General features: G+C 31.1%; 9 protein-coding genes across 9 annotated transcripts; 7 read left to right on the top strand and 2 right to left on the bottom strand.

Moving 5' to 3' along the window:
- Positions 1-2,564: 2,564 nt before the first annotated feature.
- Positions 2,565-2,993, top strand: GO595_002979 (maltose O-acetyltransferase; the record flags this gene model as incomplete). The annotated part of the gene is made up of 1 exon (XM_067915948.1): positions 2,565-2,993. The coding sequence occupies one exon, from the start codon at positions 2,565-2,567 to the stop codon at positions 2,991-2,993; it is 429 nt and encodes a 142-aa protein (XP_067776780.1).
- A 1,391-nt stretch (positions 2,994-4,384) lies between these two features.
- Positions 4,385-5,623, top strand: GO595_002978 (uncharacterized protein; the record flags this gene model as incomplete). Its single annotated transcript, XM_067915947.1, has 1 exon — positions 4,385-5,623. One exon carries the CDS (start codon positions 4,385-4,387, stop codon positions 5,621-5,623), a length of 1,239 nt encoding a protein of 412 aa, XP_067776779.1.
- Positions 5,624-6,257: 634 nt separating this feature from the next.
- Positions 6,258-6,524, top strand: GO595_002977 (uncharacterized protein; the record flags this gene model as incomplete). The annotated part of the gene is made up of 1 exon (XM_067915946.1): positions 6,258-6,524. One exon carries the CDS (start codon positions 6,258-6,260, stop codon positions 6,522-6,524), a length of 267 nt encoding a protein of 88 aa, XP_067776778.1.
- A 616-nt stretch (positions 6,525-7,140) lies between these two features.
- Positions 7,141-8,807, top strand: GO595_002976 (uncharacterized protein; the record flags this gene model as incomplete). The annotated part of the gene is made up of 2 exons (XM_067915945.1): positions 7,141-8,266; positions 8,323-8,807. 2 exons carry the CDS (start codon positions 7,141-7,143, stop codon positions 8,805-8,807), a joined length of 1,611 nt encoding a protein of 536 aa, XP_067776777.1.
- A 448-nt stretch (positions 8,808-9,255) lies between these two features.
- Positions 9,256-10,494, top strand: GO595_002975 (ubiquitin carboxyl-terminal hydrolase 14; the record flags this gene model as incomplete). Its single annotated transcript, XM_067915943.1, has 1 exon — positions 9,256-10,494. The coding sequence occupies one exon, from the start codon at positions 9,256-9,258 to the stop codon at positions 10,492-10,494; it is 1,239 nt and encodes a 412-aa protein (XP_067776776.1).
- A 3,509-nt stretch (positions 10,495-14,003) lies between these two features.
- On the bottom strand, positions 14,004-15,305 carry GO595_002974 (Clan SC, family S28, unassigned serine peptidase; the record flags this gene model as incomplete). The annotated part of the gene is made up of 1 exon (XM_067915942.1): positions 14,004-15,305. One exon carries the CDS (start codon positions 15,303-15,305, stop codon positions 14,004-14,006), a length of 1,302 nt encoding a protein of 433 aa, XP_067776775.1.
- A 1,286-nt stretch (positions 15,306-16,591) lies between these two features.
- GO595_002973 (serine/threonine-protein phosphatase 6 regulatory ankyrin repeat subunit A-like) lies at positions 16,592-20,161 on the bottom strand (the record flags this gene model as incomplete). The annotated part of the gene is made up of 1 exon (XM_067915941.1): positions 16,592-20,161. One exon carries the CDS (start codon positions 20,159-20,161, stop codon positions 16,592-16,594), a length of 3,570 nt encoding a protein of 1,189 aa, XP_067776774.1.
- Positions 20,162-21,697: 1,536 nt separating this feature from the next.
- GO595_002972 (Uncharacterized protein) lies at positions 21,698-22,201 on the top strand (the record flags this gene model as incomplete). The annotated part of the gene is made up of 1 exon (XM_067915940.1): positions 21,698-22,201. One exon carries the CDS (start codon positions 21,698-21,700, stop codon positions 22,199-22,201), a length of 504 nt encoding a protein of 167 aa, XP_067776773.1.
- Positions 22,202-22,558: 357 nt separating this feature from the next.
- On the top strand, positions 22,559-23,461 carry GO595_002971 (putative Arp2/3; the record flags this gene model as incomplete). Its single annotated transcript, XM_067915939.1, has 1 exon — positions 22,559-23,461. The coding sequence occupies one exon, from the start codon at positions 22,559-22,561 to the stop codon at positions 23,459-23,461; it is 903 nt and encodes a 300-aa protein (XP_067776772.1).
- Between the last annotated feature and the right edge of the window lie 566 nt (positions 23,462-24,027).

The raw sequence follows: 24,027 nt of genomic DNA, 5'->3' as shown, positions 1-24,027 counted from the left end.
TATTAAAATAAATTTGAAATAAAACAAATAAATATCTTTAGCATTAATATCAATTTCTTCTTGCTCAAGAAGTAATTTAACTATTTCTGTATGACCATTTTCAGATGCCCACATAAGTGCTGTCCAAAATAATTTAAATAATTTCCAAATATTATTTCGAAATATAAAATTATTAAAATAAATTTGAAATAAAACAAATAAATATCTTTAGCATTAATATCAATTCCTTTTTGGTCAAGAAGTAATTTAACTATTTCTGTATAACCTTTTAAAGATGCTCTAATAAGTGCTGTATTAAATAAAATAAATAATTTCCAAATATTATTTCGAAATATAAAATTATTAAAATAAATTTGAAATAAAACAAATAAATATCTTTAGCATTAATATCAATTCCTTCTTGTTCAAGAAGTAATTTAACTATTTCTGTATAACCATTTGAAGATGCTATCATAAGTGCTGTATTAAATAATTTAAATATTTCCCAAATATTATTTTGAAATATAAAGTTATTAAAATAAATTTCAATTAAAACAAATAAATATTTTTGGCATTAATATCAATTACTTCTTGTATTAAAATATATTTAACAAGTTCAATATTTCCTGAATATGATGAATATATTAATATATCTTTCGGAATTTGATTACTTTCAAGAAAATGTTTAATGAGAAATATGTTTCCAATTATTGCTGCTTCATAATGTTTTCGCTAATTGGCATCAATTCTTTGTGTAAAAATATAAAAATTTCATAATTATGAGATGAAATACACTTCTTTCCTAAATCTTCTAATTTTTTAATATGACATATTTTATTTTCATAAAAATATTTAAAGATATCATTTCGATGGAAAATAATTGCTGTTTCATATGCACCTTCAAATGATGAATGATTTTGTTCACATAAATGAATGATTTCTTCATTTCCACCTGCAACTGCATATTTACCTGTATTTTCTACATTTGCATTGTTCATAAGTAAATATTTAAAACATTTTACTGATGAAAAAAATGCTGCATAATCAATTAATGAAACATATTTTTGATTAATAAATGAACATCTTTCATATAATGATGGTTCAATTTCTTGATTAAAATTAAAATTATTTTGTGATGATATTTCTTGAAGTTTTTCGATTTCATCTTTTCGAATTATTTTTGTAATTTCATTCGGATTATGTCCTTCTTTAATTAATTGTTTATGAAGTTCCCAATCATTCTTTGATAGTTCTTCAATGTTTACCATTTTTCGTTTCAAATATTCATTTTCTTCTAGAAATTTTTTGGACATGTAATGAATAAAATATGGCTCTTCTCTTACCTGTTCAACTATGCTTGATTCGCATAAATTTTCTTGAATCATTCTCTCAAGAAAATAATTTGATTCTTGAGAATATATTTTTAAAATCATTTTTAAAAAAACTTTATGTATTTTACTTTGAATTTGTTTGTTATCTTCAATTTTTTGTGTTTCTTTAATGAAACTCACATAGACTCCTAAATCGTTCATTCTTGCTATGAATGATGAATAAATTATTTGACTAATAAGTAAGTTAGATGAATACTGGTAATTATTATCAAATACACCAAATATTGAAAGAGCTGATTGAAAAACATTTTCTTTATTTAATGAAAATATTATTTCTTGAATAAACTGAATTGTTTCCCAATTGTTCATTTTGGTTTTATCACTTTGTTTCATCATTTATGAAAAAATGGTCGGGTTTTAAACGGTCAAAAACATGTACGTTAAGTGAATAATTTTTCTTGTGTACTCAGTCGATATTTTCGGTGCTCGTGGGTGACGGTGAAGGCCTTTTTTCCCATGTATTTCCCAAGGAATATTCTTGACTCCGACCATTCTCTAACAGTAGATGGTGTCAACACAATAATAAACATTGATGCTAGCCATGAAAGCATGGAACCGGTGCAGTTTATTCACTTTTTAATAAGGAGAAATGATGGGTTTATTGTTATGTATTCAATTGATGACATAAATCTTTCGAAATTGCTGAACAATGGTGCGCAGAAATAGACAGTACATTAGGTCAGATGAAAAAACCTATTGTTGTTTGTGGAAATAAATGTGATCTCAATGATGATCGTGTTGTCAGTCAATCCGAAGGAGAAGAACTTGCAACAAAATATGGTGCAAAATTCTTTGAAACCTCATTAAAGAATAATATTAACATCACTGAAACATTTTCCGAACTTATCCGGATGATGAGAAGTATGAAAATCTCAAATGAAAAACAAAAAGAACAAAACAATAAAAAGAAAGACAGCTCACATAAAGAAGTAGGTACAATATGTTAGTTTTTTCTAGCCAATAAACTGTTAACTTGTAAATGTTAATTTATGCACACGGTGAAGCCTATTTAAAATTGACAATTTAAAATTCAACAAGAATCTCTCTTGTTGTACAACAGTACTTAAAGTTGTTTTTAAGAATTTAAAGATGAAGCATTTTGCTGTCTTCTTTCAAAACTCCTCAAGAAACAATGTAGCCAAAACATTGAATATTCAATAAGTCAAGTGTTAATGATATGGAGGAAAGAAAGCAATGGCAAAATTATTCGGAAAATACTATCCAGATTTATATATTGAACCACCGTTTTATTGTGACTATGGTATAAATATCAAGCCCAAAGGTAATGTTTACTTTAACTATAACTGTATCCTTCTTGATGTATGTCCAATTACAATTGGTAATAATACAATGTTTGCACGCAATGTTGGAGTTTACACTGCAACTCGCCCAACTGATGCCAAAACAAGAAATTCCCGGAGAGAATATGCTAAGCCTATCGCAATCAGTGAGAATTGTTGGATTGGAGGAAGTGCCACAATATGTCCTGGAGTAACAATTGGTGATAACAGCGTCGTTGCGGATGGAGCTGTTGTCGTTAAAGATGTTCCGCCAAACTGCATAGTAGCTGGAGTTCCTGCTAAAATCATAAAAAGATTACTGCTTCTTGAGGCAGACAAATAAAAATAAAATAACGGTAAAATAATGGTGGATAGGAAAAAGTTGTATATTTAAGCATAATGATATTTTTAATAAACTGGATGCAGATCAAATCGAATAAATTAAAAAATCATCGGATTTATATTAAAAAACTGAAGTAATAAATCAAGAAAGTAAACACAAATAACAAGACACTGTCAACCAACTTTCCCTCTTATAGATTTCTTTTTAATTTTAAACTTATTTGTAATAAAATATTAAAATTAAAATGGTGTGTTGTAAAATTTTGATATCTATGCATAAATCATATATTTCATATATTCTCAAATCTATTTAATAAACATGTTCTTTCCTTCAGTGAAATAGGTTGGCTAAATATCATTTTTTTATAAAATGAAATCTATTAATTCATCAAAATAATTCAAATTAATTTACTTTATTTTGTTACAATATTCTTATTGTTCATATTGATTTATTGGTTAAATAAATTTTTTGTTTCTTGATATTCAATTTAATTTTCTTAAAATATATTATCTCAAAAAAGGGTAACAAAATTACTAATAAGTTAATGTAACAACTGAAATTCTTTCTTTGATAGCTGATAATAATAGTTTTTATTTTGAATTTCGATAGTAGCTGAATCATTAACAACCTGAAACACGAAATTTATAAGTTAAAAAAATATTTTTTTAAAATTGTTTGGAAAGTTTACTTATCATTGGTTCCTATTGCAGCGCGTGCAATTTGGATATTTTCTAGTATCTGTTTGTGGATTGCTGGCGTTGCACAAACAAGTGAAAGAATTGGTTGCTGTAATGACTCACACGTGAATCCTTTTCCATCATAGTGGGTGATGAGGCATCCGGCCTCCGTTGCAACAAGCCATCCTGTTATTTCTTAGTTACTTTGTTTATTTGGATATTTGAATTATCTACAGTTTTCGTATGGAAATATTTCATAAAATATGATTTAGCGTTTAATAAATTTAGTATTACATTCCAAACATGTCTATGAATGATAGTTCCTCATACAACTTGGATTTTTTTACAACATTATTGATATTTCTTTTCATGTAGCATAAAACTGAATACAACCTAATGCAAATTTTACTTATCGATTTTATTTATTAAATAGCAATGTCTATATTATATAGAACAGGAATTTTGTTCTTGACTTGAATTTATTTTTAATAATTTTAAGTAGTGGAACGATTTTGGCTTTTTAATTCCTATTTGAAAAACAATAACTTATCAATTTTATACCGAAAGATTTTCCATTGGTAAAATGATAAATCAAAAACAATGTAATAATAGAGAATAATTTAAAGAAAATTCATTCACACTTTGTGATAACCGTTATATTCAGAATTTCAATGAAAAGTGCTTCACACTCGAAACCAAAAACAAAGCACCTGAATGACAGCGGAGATCAGCGCTTCATTTGGCGAAGAAATATATCTTGACCAGAACGTAGCATTCAAGTTTAATGTTCTTGGAACACCAAGCGCTTCTTTTAAAATACCATTTTCCCATTTTCCTTCTGAAACCAATGATTTCAAATATCATCCCGAACCAGTTATGTCAAACAATCCATCTATTTATTGTGGCGTTCCTTTTTATTTTCTTGTCCAAATCAGAAGCCGACGTAATAATTTACATAATCTTCAAATTACTGGTCGGTCCAAATTCAAAGATAGCGTTGAACTTCGCTTAGTGGATGATCCACGCTCACAACCTAGCTCTGATTATTCACTACCAAACAGAACTCTTACAAAAGATCCACTTTATTATGTAATTGAAGCTCGATGCCATTCAATAGAAAACCACTCCATTCTTACCAGCATTCGATATTCTCTTGATAATCGATCCGAAACCAAGAATTTTTGTATTTGTCTTGATTATGATGTTGAATATCCCTTTATAATTCTTACATCTGCCCATATTGTTGGTAACGAAGGTGTTTTAGCGCGTGTTTCCCTTACTAATAACATGGCATATACAATTCATGATCTTCAAGTTGAATTAATTAACGACGAATTTTTTCTTCCTCCATATGAAGAAGACGACTTTAGTATTGCCGACTCACTTCTACCCAAGAACAGTGTTTCTAAAGTATATCAACTTGAATTTTCACATAAAGATGATGAATCAGTAACAACCACCAAATTAATTGTTGGCCGTATAATCGTAAAATGGCGTTGTTTGAGCTTCACCTGTGAGTTTAAGTGTCCAAATCCGATAAATTTGGAATTGTCAGAACCGATAATTAATTTCCCATTATCAGTCGAAATGATTGGATCACCACAAGCGATGAACATATTGACGCCATTCATAGTTAAAATCCATGTACAGAACTCTAGTGAGAATAAAATGGAATTTTCGTTTAACATCAAAGCTGATCCACAAAATTGCATTGCGCCATATGGTTCGCACTTAGTTAAAGGTTCACTGAACAGTAAAGAGTCATTAAGGTTCGACATGCAATTCATTGGGATGCGGCAAGGACTGTTGCCTTATCCAGATTTCGTTGTTTCGTATAAAGAAGAAAACGGCGAAACGAAAGAGGGAATCTTCCACCAGGAAAGCGGCGTGCTGATATTAAACGATGCTGCAAATATTAACTCAAGAAACTTCGCTTATTTTAGTGAAAGTTAATGCATTGAAATGCGGTGAATACATTAAAATTAGTGTTATATAAAAATAATAAAAATTTAATAAAAAATTCGATTTTGTTTAATTGGTTAACTAATAAATTCTTTTTTAGGATTTGGATGAGCTGTTTTTGTTTAGTATTTTTTTCACCATGGTGATCATTATTTTTAATATTTCTTCATTTAGATATGACCAAATTTTATATCAATAGAATAATGGTTAGCGAATTATAATGTTTCCTATTAAAACATTAAATTCATTTTGATGATTATTTGCCTCATATGAAACTATTTTATTTACTTTATTTTTTATTTCAAATGAATGGGATAAATTATTTTCATAAGAAAAAAATGGTTTCATAATTTTAATAATTTTCGAAAATTAAACTTTCATTCGAATTTTTCATTATTTTGAAAGTTAGCATGAAGTCATATGACTTACTGTTTCAGGATACCAGTGGATTTCCTAAATGCATTATATATTTTAAGTGTAACTTCAAGAGTTGCCTTTTATTCATATATCTGGAATAGAGATATTAGCATTCGAAAAAACAAAAGACGTTGCGTAACACATCACAAATTTGAATTTAACCGATTTATCTGAATTGAATTAACTGCCGAATCGGATCACATTTTTAATGCCTCCACACCACGGGCCACCTCCACGCCATGGACCTCCTCCACGTCATGGGCCACCTCCACACCACGGATCACCTCCACGTCACGGACCGCCTCCACCACATCGTCCGCCTCCACCACACCATCCACCACCACCACTACACCATGGGCCACCACCTCCACCACACCATCCACCACCGCCTCCACATCACCATCATGGTGGATACTACCCAGCTGATGGTGGATATCGTTCATACGATCCTGAATGTTGTTGCCATATTTACTAATTCTAATTCACTTTATCTAAGTATAGTTTAAAAAGTTATAATCTATTAAGTTAAGTTTAAATTTGTCTTTTTTGTCAACGGGAACGATCCTGCTTGACAAAATTTTATCACAAAATTAGCTGCTTGATTCAATTTTCAATTGAGAATTGGGTCGTATTTGTCAAATGACATGCAAATTGTTTGGTGATATTACTCAATTTTTTGCGTGGTTTACATCGGTTTTTTCATAATCATCGGAGAGCTTTTCGACACTTAAAAATGTATTTTTCGCATCATTTAATCAGTAAATCGCTATCATAAGAGTATATGTGAAATTTTGCTTTATTTAATCACGGAAAAAAGGGAATCCATATGAACACGTCAAAAAATATGGAGTCGTAAACTACTTGCAACCAATCCAGGCAAAGCTGGACAAATCATCAAAGATCTCAGCAAGAAAGTTGCCAAAGATCTTAAAGCAGCTGCTAAAGCGTATAAGCCAGTTATAAGTGATGTAAAGAAAGAAGTCAAATGGACGTTTAAGAAAGTTAAAGCAGTTGCACCATATGTTGGCTTTGTCACATGTTGGATACCAGTTGTAGGCCAAATTGGGCTTGCAGCATCCATTGCAGCTACAATGGCTACTGCATACAAAGCATATGCATTATACCAAGCCGGCATGTCTATTTACCAAGGCATAAAAGAAAAAGATTTCGTTTCAACACTTGGCGGCATTGCAGCTGCAGTTGGCGGAAACATTGGCGGAACGATTGGCACAATTGCAGAGAAGGCAGCCGAAGCACAACAACTCTACAAGCAAGGCGAAATGGTTTATAAAGGTATTAAGAATGGTAATTACGCACAAATCGTTAGTGGTGTTACATCACTTGTTTCGACTGATGTTGCGAAACAATTAATAGCAAACAGCGAATTACTTCAACAAGGTTTAGATTATTATCAACGAGGTTATGATATGTATAAGAAAGGTAAACAAGTTACCGAATCAATCAAAACAGGTCACTTCGGTAGAGCTATTGAAGGACTTGCAGAGTTAGGCTTAGATGTACGTAAGAATTCATTGTACACTAAAGCGGAACAATTATTTGAGAAAGCTTCTAACTTATATTATCAAGGCGAAACATTATATAAACAAGGAAAGGAGAAACTTGAATTAGGTAAAGCTGCTTATGATGCAATTAAGAAAGGTCGACTTAATAGCGCTGTAATACTCCTTAAACAAGCAGGTTTTGATGTAACACAAAACCAAAAAGTTAACCAATGCTTAACATATTATAATGATGTAACAGCTAAATTACAAAATGCAAAGACAGCTTATAACTATGCAAAGAAAGGAGATGTTAAACAAACAGTTGCATATTTACAAAAGGCAGGAATTAATGTTACATCAAGTAAAGCAGTACAAAAAGGACTTACATATTATAAAGAAATCGAATCGAAAGTTAACATTAGTAAAACTGCATATGAATATGCAAAGAAAGGAAAAATCACTGAAGCAACAACACAACTTAAGAAGATTGGAATTGACATTGAAAAGAACCAAGCAATACAAAATGCGCTTGTGTTATATAAGAAAGGAGAAACATTATATAAACAAGGAGATGCATTATATAAACAAGGTAAAGGATTCATACAACAAGGGAAGACATCAATTGAAGCATTACGTAAAGGTAATGTCACTGAAGCAATTAATGAACTTAAAGAACTTGGAATCGATGTAACTAAATATGACATAGTGAAACAAGGTGCAGAAATCATCAAAGAAGTCGAGAAATCAATTTCGACTATTATAAGATCCAAGAGCTTCAATCAGCAGCACAAATTACACTTGCGAAACTTGTTCTCTTAGGACTCAACACAACGTTCTATAAGGAAATTGATGAAGCTTTAGATAAGGCTAAAAGCGCTTCATTAACATTAGTGCAAACTGTCAGTGATGGATTCGATAAGTATAAAGATGCATCAGGCAAAGTCGGCACAATCATCGAGTTATCCGAGAATAGATTTATGGAGTTCATTGAATTAGAAGGAGCATGCGAGTTCTGTAGGGACTTGGACTTGGTAACAAAGATATTCACTGGAAGTACAGTTGGTGAACAAATTGCACAGACAGTGACCGAGGGATACCTGAAACTTGAAGACGCACAAGCGAAAGTGGATGGCAAAATAGAGAAAGTGGAAGAGGAAGTACAGGGTAAGGCAACAAAATTGGTAACTTCAATCGACGAACTGAAGGAAATGATCGCAAAGGCTGGCGCCGACGCTCAGAAAGTGACAAAGAAGTAAGTTAATTAATGTGTCATAAATTATGTTTTTGAATAATGAAATTGGATATCAGTTAAAGTAAAGTTATGGTTTTACGAAACTTTCGCAATTAATGACAAAGGATTACAATTATCTTAAGATTAGAAACTGTTTTGTTAAAAGCCACGCCATTGGTATAATAATATACAGATTGTTAAATATGAATTTTTCCCGAATAAAAGCATTCTTCTACAATTTTTATATCTGAATTTCATTAATTGCATTTAATTTTTGATTTATCTAAATTTTACAAACTTTTATTTCTCTTGAATGTCACCAATAAAAAAAAATACTATGGATCCTTTACCTTGTGCTGATGCAGGGAAAAGTTCTTTTTTCTGCTTTAGAGACCGTTATGCAGTCACTTTTGTAAATAACTTATTTATAAATTGGTCAGACAAACCGAAAAAACCGTACCAAATTTTTTAAGATGACTAAAGTCCATGTTAAATGGGGTCCAAAAGACCTTGAAGTTCCGTGCAATCCAGATCATCCCGTACTTGAATTTATGACAACGCTTCAAAATGTTACTGGTGTTCCAATTGATAATCAAAAACTCACTATGAGACGCCGACAAATTAAACCAGGTGACTCATGGAAACCCGGAGACATCACTGAGAAATCACGTTTTATGCTTATTGGTACAGCCGAACTTCCACCTGTAAATGTAGCTCCTCCAGTTGAAGAAGAAGAAATCAACGAAGATGAAGAAGGCAAATTCACTAGCAAAGAACTTGAAGCTATTACCAAAGGTCTTCCCAATCTTGGAAATACATGTTATCTTAATTCATGTCTTCAAACACTTCGTCTTCTTCCAGAATGTCGTGACGTTATTTTATCTTCAAATGTTCCACCCAATTCTCCTAATGCCAATGTTGTTCGTTGCTTAGCAGATCTATTTCGAAATTTCCCACAGGGTCTTAACCATGCATTCCAAGCTTTAAAGGTTTCTAACCCAGCACTCTTCAATGCTGTTGATGAACAAGGTCTTCCAAAGCAACAAGATGTTACTGAAGCATGGTGGTATATCTATAATATTTTCAAGAACGCCATTGGCCGTAGTTTTAATAATCTTTTTGAAATTACATTCGAAGTTAGACAAAGTAAACTTGGCGACAACGCTCCTGCTAGTGTTACTGAAGAAACAGATAATCATATTAGCGTTATCATCAACGAAGAAGTCCGCCAACTTGAACAAGGTGTCAAACTTGATGAAGATGTTGAGTCCACTGGCGAAGGCAACACGACAATATATCGATATGAACGACGTATTGCAACACTTCCACGTTATTTGACCTTCCAAATGCTTCGTTTTGCATACAAAAAAGACGAGCAAATAACAGCGAAGCTTGTCCGCCGAGTTGTTCATCCGATGGAAATCGATACATTACAATGGCTTGCGCCAGACTTACGAAAAGAAATCATTGCTGAGAGAGAAAATGAAGAAAACAAGTCAAGGAGAGGATATTATAAACTAAAAGCTGTGATTACACATAGAGGAAGAAGCGCTGATTCAGGACACTACATTACACATGTCTGCGTAAAGGGTCAATGGTTCAGATTCGATGATATGAAGGTGACCGAAGTGGATGAAGAGGCAATAGAAATGTTGGCAGGAAGTGGCGATTGGCATTGTTCAGTATTGCTAATTTACGAATCAGAGGAATAAAACAGAATTTTATCAATTCGTTTTTTGAAATATATTTTTAATATGGTAAACGCTCTCTATTTCCCAAAAGAAATTTAAAGTTTGCAGGAAAATGTAAATATTCGAAAAAATGATACATAGAGACAGCATTTCATTAAAGTCAGCTATGTGATTATCACAAATATAAGTAACAATTTCATGCTTAGAAGAATGGGGAAAAGCTTCATATAAAAAATGATTTTTTACACTGTTTTAATAATTATTTCCATACAAATGCATTTGAATTTATCTTGCTAGATTTTTTTGGAAAAAGACCATAAGAGTGGCCGACTTCGACACAAGCAAATACAATTTTCTTTTTGGTTAATACAAGCTAGCTCAGCGATTTCTGATAATTCTGAAAAATCAGCAGCATTTGAATTCATTATGATCGTATTCAACTTTTTTTCTGAGATTTTATATTATGCCGAAACATAATTTAATTGAAACGAGGTCTTTGCCACTTATTCAAAAGTGCTATTCTAGAATTGGAACCAACCAGTCTACGATCATTTTCAACTCAAAAAATCACCTTTTGTAAACGGTGAACATTTAGGGTGGGTCATACGAACAGAACAATTGTTATCCATCCTGGATGTAAATTTTGATAACATAAACTTTTCAAATATTTGATCACTTATCAAAAATTGGGTTGGTTGATTCATGTAAATTGATCGAATAACCGTAAGGTTAAAATCATCATCGAAGACAACACCTCATTTCAACTGGCATGAGTATTTTTTTCTTTTTCATTTCTATTCATGCAATCCCAATCCTTTCAGCAACTGGTTTTGGTAAACCTAAAAAATTGCAAGAGTCAAATCAAAATTCTAATTCAGTAAAATTTTAAAGTAATACTCGTAATTAACGAATCTAGCCAGTTTACATCCAAGTACAAAAACAAAGCAACAAGTGTTATCATTGGTGGAAATGTAACACAAATACCACCAGAAGCTTTTTCGAAATGGACTAAATTAGCATATGTTTCTATTTTGGACTCAGTTTCTATAATTGGTGATCATGCATTTTATGGTTGTTATAAGTTAAAATCAATTAACTTTGGAAATAACATCAGTACAATTGGTAGTTATGCATTTTATAATTGTAACTCATTACAAAAAATCATAATATCTGAATCAGTAGTTATAATTAGTGATTATACTTTTTATAATTGCACTTCATTAGAGAATGTCAGAATTCCAGATTCAATTGTTACAATCGGAAACTTTTCATTTTGTGGATGTAAAGACTTGGAAACAGTTAAAATTGGGAAAAATGTCATCACAATTGGCAACTCAGCATTTTGTAATTGTACATCATTAACAATGATTGATTTACCAGACGCAACAACCACAATTGGTGATTATGCATTTTATAAAAACGCAAAGTTAAAGGAAGTTTTTATTGGAGACAATATAAAAACTATTGGAAACTATGTGTTTTACAATTGTACGAAATTAGAGCTCGTTGATCTAGGTAAAAATGTTAAAGAAATTGGAAACTCTTCATTTTATGGATGTAAGAACTTAGATATTATTCGTATTCAACCCGAGTTAGAAATCATTGGAAATTTTTCATTTTATTATTGTACTTCATTAAATACAATTGAAGTACCAAGTGTTACTATCATTTGCGATTATGCATTTTATAATTGCTATGATTTAACTAAAATTAAACTTGGAAATAACCTTACTAAAATTGGCAATTATGCATTTTATTATTGTACTTCATTAAATGCAATTGAAGTACCAAGTGTTACTGTCATTTGCGATTATGCATTTTATAAATGTGATTTAACTAAAATTAAACTTGGAAATAACCTTACTAAAATTGGCGATTATGCATTTTATGATTGTCATACATTAAAGAAAATTAATCTTGGAAATCAAATAAGAACGATTGGTAAAGCAGCATTTAGTAAGTGTTCGAGTTTAGAAAATATTACATTATCAAATTTAATTACAAACTTGAAGATAGTGTATTTTCTTGTTGTACATATTTAACATCAGTTACCTTAGGTGATAATGTAACTAGAATTGGAAATTATTCATTTTATTATTGTACTTTATTAAGTGATATTCATATACCAAAATCACTTGAAGTTATTGGTAACTATTCTTTTTATTATACACATCTTAAAACATTTGAAATAAGTGAAAATATTAAATATATTGGAATTAATGCATTTTCTTCATGTGATAAACTTTCATCACTTATAGTTTCATCTCAAAATCCATATTATTCCAACCACAATAAAGATGGTGTTCTTTATGATAAAAACAAAACAACAATTATATGTTATCCATCAGGTTTATCTACATTTTTCACAATGCCAAATTTCATTAAGACAATTGCTGATTATTCATTTTATTATGCAAAAATAATATCGATTGATATTGGTTGTCATGTTGAAACAATAGGAAAATATTCATTTTATGGTACTTTACTTAATGATTTAACAATACCAAATTCAGTTATCACTATTGATGATTCAGCATTTCTTTTTAGTTTTTATTTAAGTGTAGTTAGAATTGGAGACAATCTACAAACAATTGGTAACTTATCATTTGGTGAATGTTATAATTTAAAAAACATTAAAGTATCACCAAATAATGTATATTTTTCTAATTATAATGATGATGGAATACTTTATAGAAAACTTTTATCAAAAATTATATAATATCCAGTAGGTAAAACTGATTCTATATATAATGTACCAAGTGCATTAAGTAGCATTGGCGAATATTCATTTTATAGATGTTATTTATTAGAAACTATAAATATTGGTGATAATGTTAATATAATTCATGATGGTGCATTCTATGAATCTAATATTCAGTATATTGACTTAGGTAATCGCATTCAAGTAATTGGTAAATATGCATTTGCTAAATGTTCTTCCTTGGCGCATATTGTAATCCCTCATTCTATCATTTTAATTGATGAATATGCATTTTATGATTGTGGTCTTACTTGTATATTTTATGATGGCGTTAATGTACCATATATTGCAGAAACTGCATTTGAAGATATTTATGCTCGTACTGTTGCGGTAAAAGACTTTTATAGTGGACAAAGGAAATTCGGTCCTTTGAGCGCAAGCACAACAGTTTCATCGATGTGTAGTCATTATGTCGAAAAAAGTAACGCATTGGCAATATCTTTGGGTGTGTGCATACCAGTAGTAGTAATAATTATTGTTGTGATAGTGATAGTAGTTATATATAGAAAGAAAAAGAATCAGGATAGTAGTGAGAAGGAATATATGAATGAGGATCCATTATACGCTGAGTAAATCATAATTTTTAGGAATTTAATATGTTTTTTACAATCAACTTTTGTTTTGATACTTTTTACAAACATTTGATCTTTAAGCTGATTTTGATTATTATACATTCATTAATCAAAAAATTCATTTCATATTCAATGAAAAAGGAATGAAACCAATTTATACATTCATTAAGGAGATAAACGTTAAAATTATATTATATTTAGTTAATTTTTAGCCACTGGTCCAACAGCATTACCATTTGTTCTCTTGCTCTCTTCAAGTCGATTGGGTCATCTTCTTTCGGCATATTAAAGTCGAAGTGGTGTCCAAATTCATTACCGATTATAGTTTTCGCGTAGTTGTTGTTCATCACGTACTCCTCCGTCACGCACGCCCATGTCCATGGGTCCTGCGAACTTGTCGTGAACAAAACATTCGTCACGTCCTGATACAGTCCGCCGTTTTTCCGATTAAACTCATCGACGTCCGGCTTCATATCGATGCCGAACACATCTTTGCACTGCTGCAAAAATGGCTCTTCCGAATTCAGCCGCGGAGAACGAATCCCGACTCGTCCAGGAGAATACTGCCAATAGCCCAATTCGTTGCACGTCATCCATAGCCAGCATCGCGATGACGATTCGTTCGTGTTGATCGTTCGCTGCATATATTGCGCAGTATATGCATTGGGATCACCATAGTTTGGATAGAAAAATTCTTTGGCGTATTTGGAAAATGCTGTTAGCAAGTCATTGCCGGATTTGAATGCATCGACTAATGGTCCACATAAATCAGATAAGTGACCATATTGGATTGAGAGAGTAAAGAGTTCGCCAACTACATAGTAGATGTTAAAATCGGAAAAATTAGAATTGAAGCCTAAAAGATCAATAATGTATTCGCGATTTGTATCAACAAGTTGGTCAATCTCCCAGCGTGTATGGCGTGCAATCGATGCACATTCTTGCCCCATTGAAATGGCATCTTGCAAATCAAAATCAGTGAGGTTATTAGATGCTAATAAAACACCAGCTGAAGAATAGGCAGCAGTAAATTTGGTGGGATAACGCTTACGGGCAAGAGCTGATAAAAGACCTGGATAAGAACCACCTACTATAAGCCATGGGTGAATCGGTTCATCTGGATGCGTTTGAACATAATAATCGTAAAAATAGGAATAATCTTCAAGAGCTTGGTCTACTGTAAGATATTGAAGGTGTTCGGTTGATGTATCATCAAATGGCTGTGATTTACCAAAAAATCTATGTTGAATGGTAAAGACTTTAGCATGATAACGTTCTGATAATATCTTAAACCAGTCATCGACACCACTGGGATCGAGTTTTGGTGATTCCGCACCAAGCTTTAAAATGATTACTCCATTAGTTGGATCAAAGTTATCGTTAACTTCAAAATAATATTGCTTAAATGTTCCTAAATCCTTGTTGTTATGGTCTATATATTGGTCTAATGTTTTGACTAATGTCTCTGATGCAGAAAAAACAAAAAGAAAAGACAACATCAGTATTTGAAAGCAGCCGTTTATATATTCTTAACATACTTTAAACGGTGGCGTTACAACAGATGCATTTAGAATATAAAATTAAAGTCAGAAAGAAGATGAACCAATTGACTTGACGAGATCAAGAGTCTAACGGTTGGACCAATGGATAAAATTTAACAAATTGTAATATAATTTTAATTTGAAATTGATATGATTTCCTGAATAATATTATTTCAATTTCAGATTAATTTGGTGAGTACAAAATGGAAGCTTTTATATAGTTTCATTCTTTCTTCCACGAATATGATTTACAAAAAATTATGTTCCAAAAAATTCATTTAATTACTCAAACACTATGAAATTATTTATTAAATCACTTTCGAAAATTACTTATGATAAAACTTCTTTACATATATATTGTAATGTCAAAACATATCATGTTCTTTGAAATCATTCGCAAATGGATCTTCAATTTCGTGATTAATCATAATCGTCTTGAAGTTTTCTTCACATTGATTTTATTTGTAATTATAGCAGACTGAACATAATTATGTGACGACATTATTATTAAGTCGAATTTGATTTAATAAATACTGGTGTTAAGTCCATTTATTAGTTTTCTTAATATTGTTGTAATTTTTTTATGTTTTACTTCAATCAACAAATAATATATGAGATGAAATAAAAAAAGAATAGCACCTTATTCTATTGGGATTCATTTTGATTTCAAACTTATGATAACAATTTTTCTATTAAAACAATTTTATTCTAAGTCATTGATGGCTCTAAAGCTATAAATATCATCATTGAATTTTGTGCATGGAAAAAATAATAGCTATAACTTTGCAATTTTTAGGCTAACCTTTTATAATAGCTTTTATTAATTTTCTTGATTTATTGCATTCGTACAATTAAAAAAAATCTGAGCAATTTGACTAACTTTGTTTGATATATTATGGTCGAAATTGGAGAACTCGCACAACACAAAGAGTTCTTTGATAAACTTTTTTATTTTCTTCCAGCCAATGAGCTAAGCACTGAATCGAAAGAACAGACAAATACCAAAAAGCCAGAAGCAAAAGAAAAACAGAAAGTTCCAGATAAATCCGAACCCGAAGAAAAGCCGAAATATCAGCCAGTCAAATACAAACCCAAGAACACCAAAACTCGGCCAGGATTTGAAGGAGCGAAATTTGTCAAGAAGAAAACGAGTTCTAAATAGATTTACAAAATGTTTCAATTTATATTAAACAAATAAAAAAGACATATTCACCCACTTTGTTATTTATTATTATTCTCTTGTTTTAAATAATTACTAAGTCTTCAATTGAATCTGTTATATCAAACGGTATAACGGTCGTCAACAAAATCGGTGTGTTAACGGTCTCCCTCAAATGTTCTTTACAAATGTCGTCGCACTCTTCTTTATCACCAGCTTTCACCACCAACAATTTAATATGTGCGTTCTTTAAGGAGGACGCGTAACATATTAAGCATTGGAACAAACGGTCCTTCTTCTTTTGGAAATGACTTTGTCCTACGTTATAACCTATAGTTGAAGTCTTTATAGCAGTTACCAGACTTCCCAACACTAATGAGTTATCATTTTTGAACCTTAAATCAAATCTTCCTACTGGAGACATTAGTTTATATGACATACCTTTTTGGTAAGTCCATATCATTGGTATTGGTATCGTAATAAATACTTCTGGCTTATCATTTGAGAACATAATGATATAACTACGTGTAGCTATCACAATTAAGTTTTGTTTATTTTGGAATGGTATTGATCGAGGGAAAGAATAATAATTGTCGTTAAATATTCGCTTAAATGTATGATTGAATTGTGATTGGAAGATATAATTTAGGTTGGAATGAATACCAGAAATACGTGCAATTCCAATATAGATAATACCATTATTAAGTTGTGAATGTATAATTTGTGGTAATTCTAATAATTGGATAATGTTCTTATTAACTTCAGGACTTAATTCATTAAATGTGTTTATGGCTAATGTTTCTTGCTTTTCAATATTGTCTTGAATTATTTTGATCATCTTCATGTCATCAATCGATTCAATCGAATGTTTACATAATTCTTTAATATAAAATGAAACATCTATAACCCATAAAAGTGGATAAAACATCATTAATAAGTTAATTACAACAACAATTTTCGTTTGATTTTCAAGTTTGTTATGTGCAAAGAATTCTTTGCCAATAGTATTATCAACGATTTTATTAAAATCTACTTTAAGTTTATTAACATATGTCGTTAAATCTAATGTATTAAATATTTGTAAGAAATGATGTAATGACGTTGAAAAGTTAAAGTCGATCTTAGATAATGTCGTTTGAATGAAGATAATTCGATGTGCAAAATTATTAATATCATTAAATGAAAACGTTTTACATGAATTACAAAAGATTTGTAACTCAGTTATCGATTGTATTCGATTTTGCATTAAGTTCATTAAGTTCTTATATAATAATTCTCGTTTCCAATATTGGAATAAAAATAATTTACATGTGGAATCAGTAGATAATAAATATGGTTGATTCGAATCTTTAAGTTCATTTAATCGATGCTTTGTAGTTAATAATGCTTTAATGACTTCGAAATCATTCATTTTGGCTGCATAATGTATTGGCATCATTGATTGTGAATTATTCGCATGAACATCAGCACCTTTAGATAATAAATATTTGATCATTTCAATGTTAGATGATACTGTTGCATAATGTAATGGTGTCATACCACTTTTATCTGATGAATTAATAGGATAACCTAAATCAATGAATTTCTTTAATTCTTCAATGTTATTATTAGTTACAAATGTATTTAATTTGTTCTCAATACCCATAGAATGTAATAAATGAATACATTCAATGTTCTTATTTTCGATTGCATAATCTAATGGAGTTTTACCAAATTTATCAATAGCATTTAATGCAGATCGATTTTCAATGTCAATTGTTTGTAAGAAGAATTTTAAGATTTCTACTGCACCACTCTTACATATGGTATGGAATGGATTTTGGCCATCATTATTAACTTCTGTTAATGTAAATTCACTTGCTTTATAAAATCGTTTAGCCATAGATAACATTGTATCATCAGATAAAAAATGGAAAATCGTATTTCCGAATTTATCTCGATGATTTAACTTACCCATTTCTTTCGAAAAGATTTCACATGCTTGTAAATTACTTGCAATCACTGCATAATGAATTGGGATTCTACCTAATGAATCTTTTTCTTCAATTAATTCACGAAAACTTTTAATTGTTACTTCAATGAATTTACCTGATACACCAAAAGCTTCCATATGTAATATAGTAATATTCGAGACTTCATAATCACCGAAGTTTTTGAATTTCATTAAAACCTTTTCAACTTCTGGATTAATCAAATTAATTGTAGGAGTAACAAAATCTTCATTTGATAATTTAATAGTTTTTTTAGGTAATTTATGTTTCTCAACTAACTCAATGACTTTCTTAAAATTAATTGTATATCGTTCTTGTGGCGTATTCTTTGTAGGCGTTAATAAACTTGTAATACCAAATGCATAATCAATTATGAATGGCGTTAACCCACAATCACATGCTATATCATTATTAGTTTTGTTTAGTTCTGGAATACTTTGAGTATTCCCTGAAAGAATCAAATACATTAATGGCGTTAATCCTAAATTATCTTTTTCATTTAAATCTAACTTAAATAATCCAATTATATCTTTGACAAAATCAAATTTATCTGTTACACATGCATAATGTAATGCAGTGGCTCCAAATGGATCTTTGATATTAACATCTGGCTGACATTGTATAAGGAATTTAGACGCAACATCTAAAAGATTACGTTTGATTAAGCGTATTAATATGGAATCACCATCTTCAGAAATAGCGGATGTTGATATTTTTGACTTGATAAGTTCAAATGCAAATTCTTTTTTCCCTAAGTCTGCGGCTAAGAATAACGCATTTGTGTTTTGTTCTTCAGATGAGAATTCACTAATGGTCGCAATCGTTTGAACAGATTTAGACGTGACGGCAAGTTCTAATGGTGATAAGCCATTGGAGTCAACAACTGTTAGTGATGCATTAGATTGGATCAAATAATGACAAATGTCATAATAGCCTCTTAACGCAGCAATATGTAATGGCGTGTACTTGGAACGCCCAGCTTGAAGATCAATTTTGTCTTTAAATGGTGAAAATGGTGACTCAACAAGATAAGTTATGGCTAAAAGATCACGTTTTGAAACTGCTGAATGTAATGAAGGAAGTGCATCATACGTTTCAAGAAGTGCAGCTATCTCTTTTTGACCGGCTATTAATGCAAGATCATATGGAGATACAAATCTAAGTCGCCGATGATTAAGAAATGGAATTGTAGATTCGGCACCTAGAATTAAGTCATCGACTGAATTGATTTTGTTCTCTAGAAGAAAACGAACAGCTTCGATTTGACCATAATAAATGGCAAAATGAAGTGGGCTCCAACCATTGGATGATAAATCAGTAAGTAATGTTGTGGAGTTTTGATATATGGCTAAAAGATCAACATTACCTTGTTGTGCCGCTATATGTGCAGGTGTAATTTTGTTGATGTTTTGAAAATGATCTTGAGGAAATTGTTCAACCATGAAAGCACTAATTTTTAAGGCAGATGAAATTGCAGCATAATGAAGTATTGTGTTTCCGTCAAAGTCTGCAAGTAATAATGCTCCTTTTCCTGCTGCAACGACAACATCTTTTAATGGTTCAATATCATCTTTTGTACCCCAAAGGTGAAGAACAGATGCGCCTAATTCTGGTATTAAATTTGCACCTTTGAGTTCGAATACCTTGAGAATGTTCGTGTTCATCGACTTAAACAAGTGGGGGTTATTTGAATTATATATTCAAACGGCTAAACTTAAATTTGACGATTTTTTAGTAAAAAAAAAGAAAATTGACAGCACGCAATGGAAATATCATAAATAAACCAAAGAATTTTTCTGAGATTAATTGCCTAGAAATCGGAGATCAGGTTGTTATAATTTATACAGATATATAAAAATATTTGCAAGCATTAACATATTTTTCCCAAATTTTTTATATGTTCATTTATATTATAAGATATTTAAACATAGAATTTCTTTTTTTCTATAATATCTTGTTCATCTTGAACATTCAAGCTATTTTGAAAATGGCACGATTGCCAGGTTGACAAAGTTTATGTAGAACAATCTCCTCCAATGGAATAGAATGATTTTTTCAATAACTTGAAATTGTTAAAATATTCAATTCTAAAATAAGCACATAATTTTAAAAAAACAATAAAAAAAAATTATGAAAATCTAATTTCTTTCACCAAAATTAGAAATTTATTTTGAAGATCTTTAGTAAAAAAAAAAAAAATTAAGAAAAAAAATTATAGTGACCGTTTAAATATTACACAGAAAAAACACGAAAAATTTAACTTTGTGTCAGTCTCTCTCCAAGAGTGATCAACCATTGAACACATTAATCCTAATTGTTGTGACTGAATTCAGAATTTAAAATGCAATACGATAATAATTATTTCCTTCAGATACTTCAATAAATAGAAGTGATGTACAATGTAAAAATGCAGTTGATTCAATTGAAATGACTGAATTCGGAATTGTAATATTGCAAATGATGGAAAACAACTAAATGCAGTACTTCAAATTGTCAATATATTTTCCCAATAATTGTATCTAATTTAACAAAACAATCACAAACATAACATCCAATTGATGTAACTGAATAATCTCCTTCGAATGAGCCCCATTTAGAAAAAGCATTAGACCTAATTCTTCAACACCACTTTCAATAATAAGATGTTGCGTTCGACTTTGATATGCGTTTCTTGCTGAGCATTCATCTAAAGAAGAGATATATGTCAATCAAATGATGGTACAGAAAATAGAATAAATTTTATATTGCACAGTTTATATATGTACATATGTCTTATTTTAAACAGCAAAAGTAAAATATTACAATTTATTTTGTGGCTTTGATGACTTTCATAAGATTGAGTGCTTATGTTAACTTTTGTTTTGATAATTTCCTTCTTTATATACTTGAAATCATTTTTGCGTTTTCTTGAATAATAAAGAAAAATGCATTTTAAGTTTTTATAAAGACCGTTTATTTCGGGAGGCTGTCTTTCCAAAAAATGTATCGTTTTTCTGGTATACCCATTAATGGGATGCGATGTTCATGTTCATGTCGAATACAAAGAAAAAAAAATAATTGGCTATGATGCAAATAATAACCCTATTTATCAAGAAGGAGAATGGAAATGTGGAGATGATTTAGTAGAAGATATTTATTTTGGAGAATGGAAATGTGGAGATCAATATGGGGAAGAAGGAAACCAAGAACCTATAAAACTCATGCCTGAAGAACTTAGAGTAGGAAGGGACTACCAAATGTTTGCAGTAATGGCAAATGTTCGTAATGATGATGAAAATGAACTTGAAATCATAAGTGAAAGTCGCGGAATTCCTAATGATGTTTCAAAGGAAGTGATGGAGGAAGTGGTGAGGTGGAGTGGTGATGCTCATAGTCACTCATACTTAAAACTCAATGAACTTGTTCAATACCAGAAAAATTTTCAACCTAAAAAAATGTCTGGGATGATTTCACTAGAAGAGATGGAACAATTTGATGAATTTGGAATAACTCCATATTATATTTATCAAGATAATCGATACGATAATTTTGATTTGGTTTGGCGGGAATGGGAAACAAAATGCCCAATTGATAAACTTGTGGAAGCTATTAAGAAACAAGTTGACAAAATTGGTGTAATCCCATTATGGCAATGGGAAGAAGACCCAAACGGTGCATACAATAACTCAAGCAATATCCGAATTGTGTTTTGGTTTGATAACTAATGAAAAATATCAAAAATCATATAAAAATCGAGCTTTAATTATTCCCAATTTTAATATTTCATTTTTGACATTGTTAAAATCTTTTTTGTTGGATGCAAAAACCATTAAATATTTAAGGTTCTTTTTGGGTTAACGACTTACAATTTTATTGATAATTTGTATTTTTATAAAAATTCATAACTAGTTATATATTGCTTGGTGTTTAAACATTTAGATCACACAATTTTGTCTTTTTATCCCAAATTTCTCACAGGCGTCCAACTTTGCAGACGGAAGGGAAATGTTTTACATGTCACATTTGAATAAGCGGTTGTTCCCAATTTTTGAGATAAATTTACTTTATTTAGGGAATTCCAAATGATCATTCTCGAGTTTGAATCAGCAATTCTCAGGAACCTTCTCGAACGAAGCCTTATGCCACACGAAAAGCTTTCAGGTGAGTACCTATTTTGCGACTTCGATGGTGTTAAATTCCGTCTTCATGTTGATAAAAAGACAAACAACATCGAAGTTGACATGTACATTGCCTGTGCTCAAGAGCTTGATGAGTATGGTGCTCAAGAAGCCTATGAAAAGTACTATGGTAAGTATAAGATCGAACCAAAAGCAAAAGGTGCCATCAAATATACTCATGCAATTCAATTTAACCTCACTCAAATGAACGAAAAGGAGCAAAAAGAAATGATCACACTTGCTTCTAGGATGAAGGCTTATGTATTAGGTGCTCCAATTATTTTTGTCGCCGAACAAGTCACAGCTAAGGCAAACTTCGCACCATTCGAAATTCCTTTCCGTAGGTCAACAATGGAAAGCTACTTTATAACCCCAACATCTCAAGGAGCAGCAGCAACATTTTCAATTCGTTTCAGCGATCCAGGAGATAAAATTATTGCAGGAGTTTTCTTCCAAGAACTTGCAGCAGCTCGAACACGTGTTAAGAATGCTCCCATTGTTACATATTCCAATGATCCACCAGCTGATTTAGGCGCATTTGATCTTCCAACCAAGGACAAGAACATGTATGCATATGTTACAATCAGTCTTCAAGCGGCCCAACTTTCAGAACGAAAGAGAGAAGACATTTCATTCTACCTTCCAATGTTCCGTGATTATCTTCATTACCACATCAAATGTGCCAAAGCCTTTATGCACCAAAAGATGCGTGCAAGGACAACAATGATGCTTAAGATCCTCGATGCTGCCAAGCCAGAGCCTAAGCAAAAGGTTCGCCGCACAATCACAGGAAGAGTAATGAAGTGAAGTAAACGTCTCCCAGGTATTGAAATTTTTTAAATTTATGATTGAATGCTTTACATGACATTTGGTGACCGTTTGTTCAAAATATGGAACAGTTTTTGCAGGAAGGAATGCCAATAGATGTTGAGCTCTTTGACGAAATTGTCCATCACCTTTTTGCAGCCTGTAATGAACAAATTGGTATTGAGGCACATGAAGCATTATTAAAATTTCAGCAAAGATCAGACGCTTGGATTGTTTCACAACAGATTGTCGCAAATTCACAGAACATGCAATCTAGATTTATTGCATTGGGATTATTTTCAGATGGCGCACAAAAATATTGGTCAATACTTCCAGAAGAACAAAAACAATTTTTCAAAAAATTTTATTTTGATTTAGTTTTCAGTTGGAGTAACGAATCATTTTCACCACAACTTCTTTCAGCAGCAAATAAAGTTTTAATAGTAATATTAAAAAATGAATGGCCTATGAATTGGCCTAGCTTTATGCACGATTTTCTTCAAGCATGTAAGATGACGAGAAGTAGTGCACTTAATGGACTTTCAATACTCTCACTTTTGTTAGAA

Source organism: Histomonas meleagridis (genome assembly GCF_020186115.1).
Source record: "Histomonas meleagridis strain 2922-C6/04-10x chromosome Unknown contig_20, whole genome shotgun sequence".
NCBI lineage: Eukaryota > Parabasalia > Tritrichomonadida > Dientamoebidae > Histomonas > Histomonas meleagridis.
The sequence above is the reverse complement of the archived record's forward strand: the minus strand, read 5'-3'. Positions and strand labels throughout refer to the sequence as shown.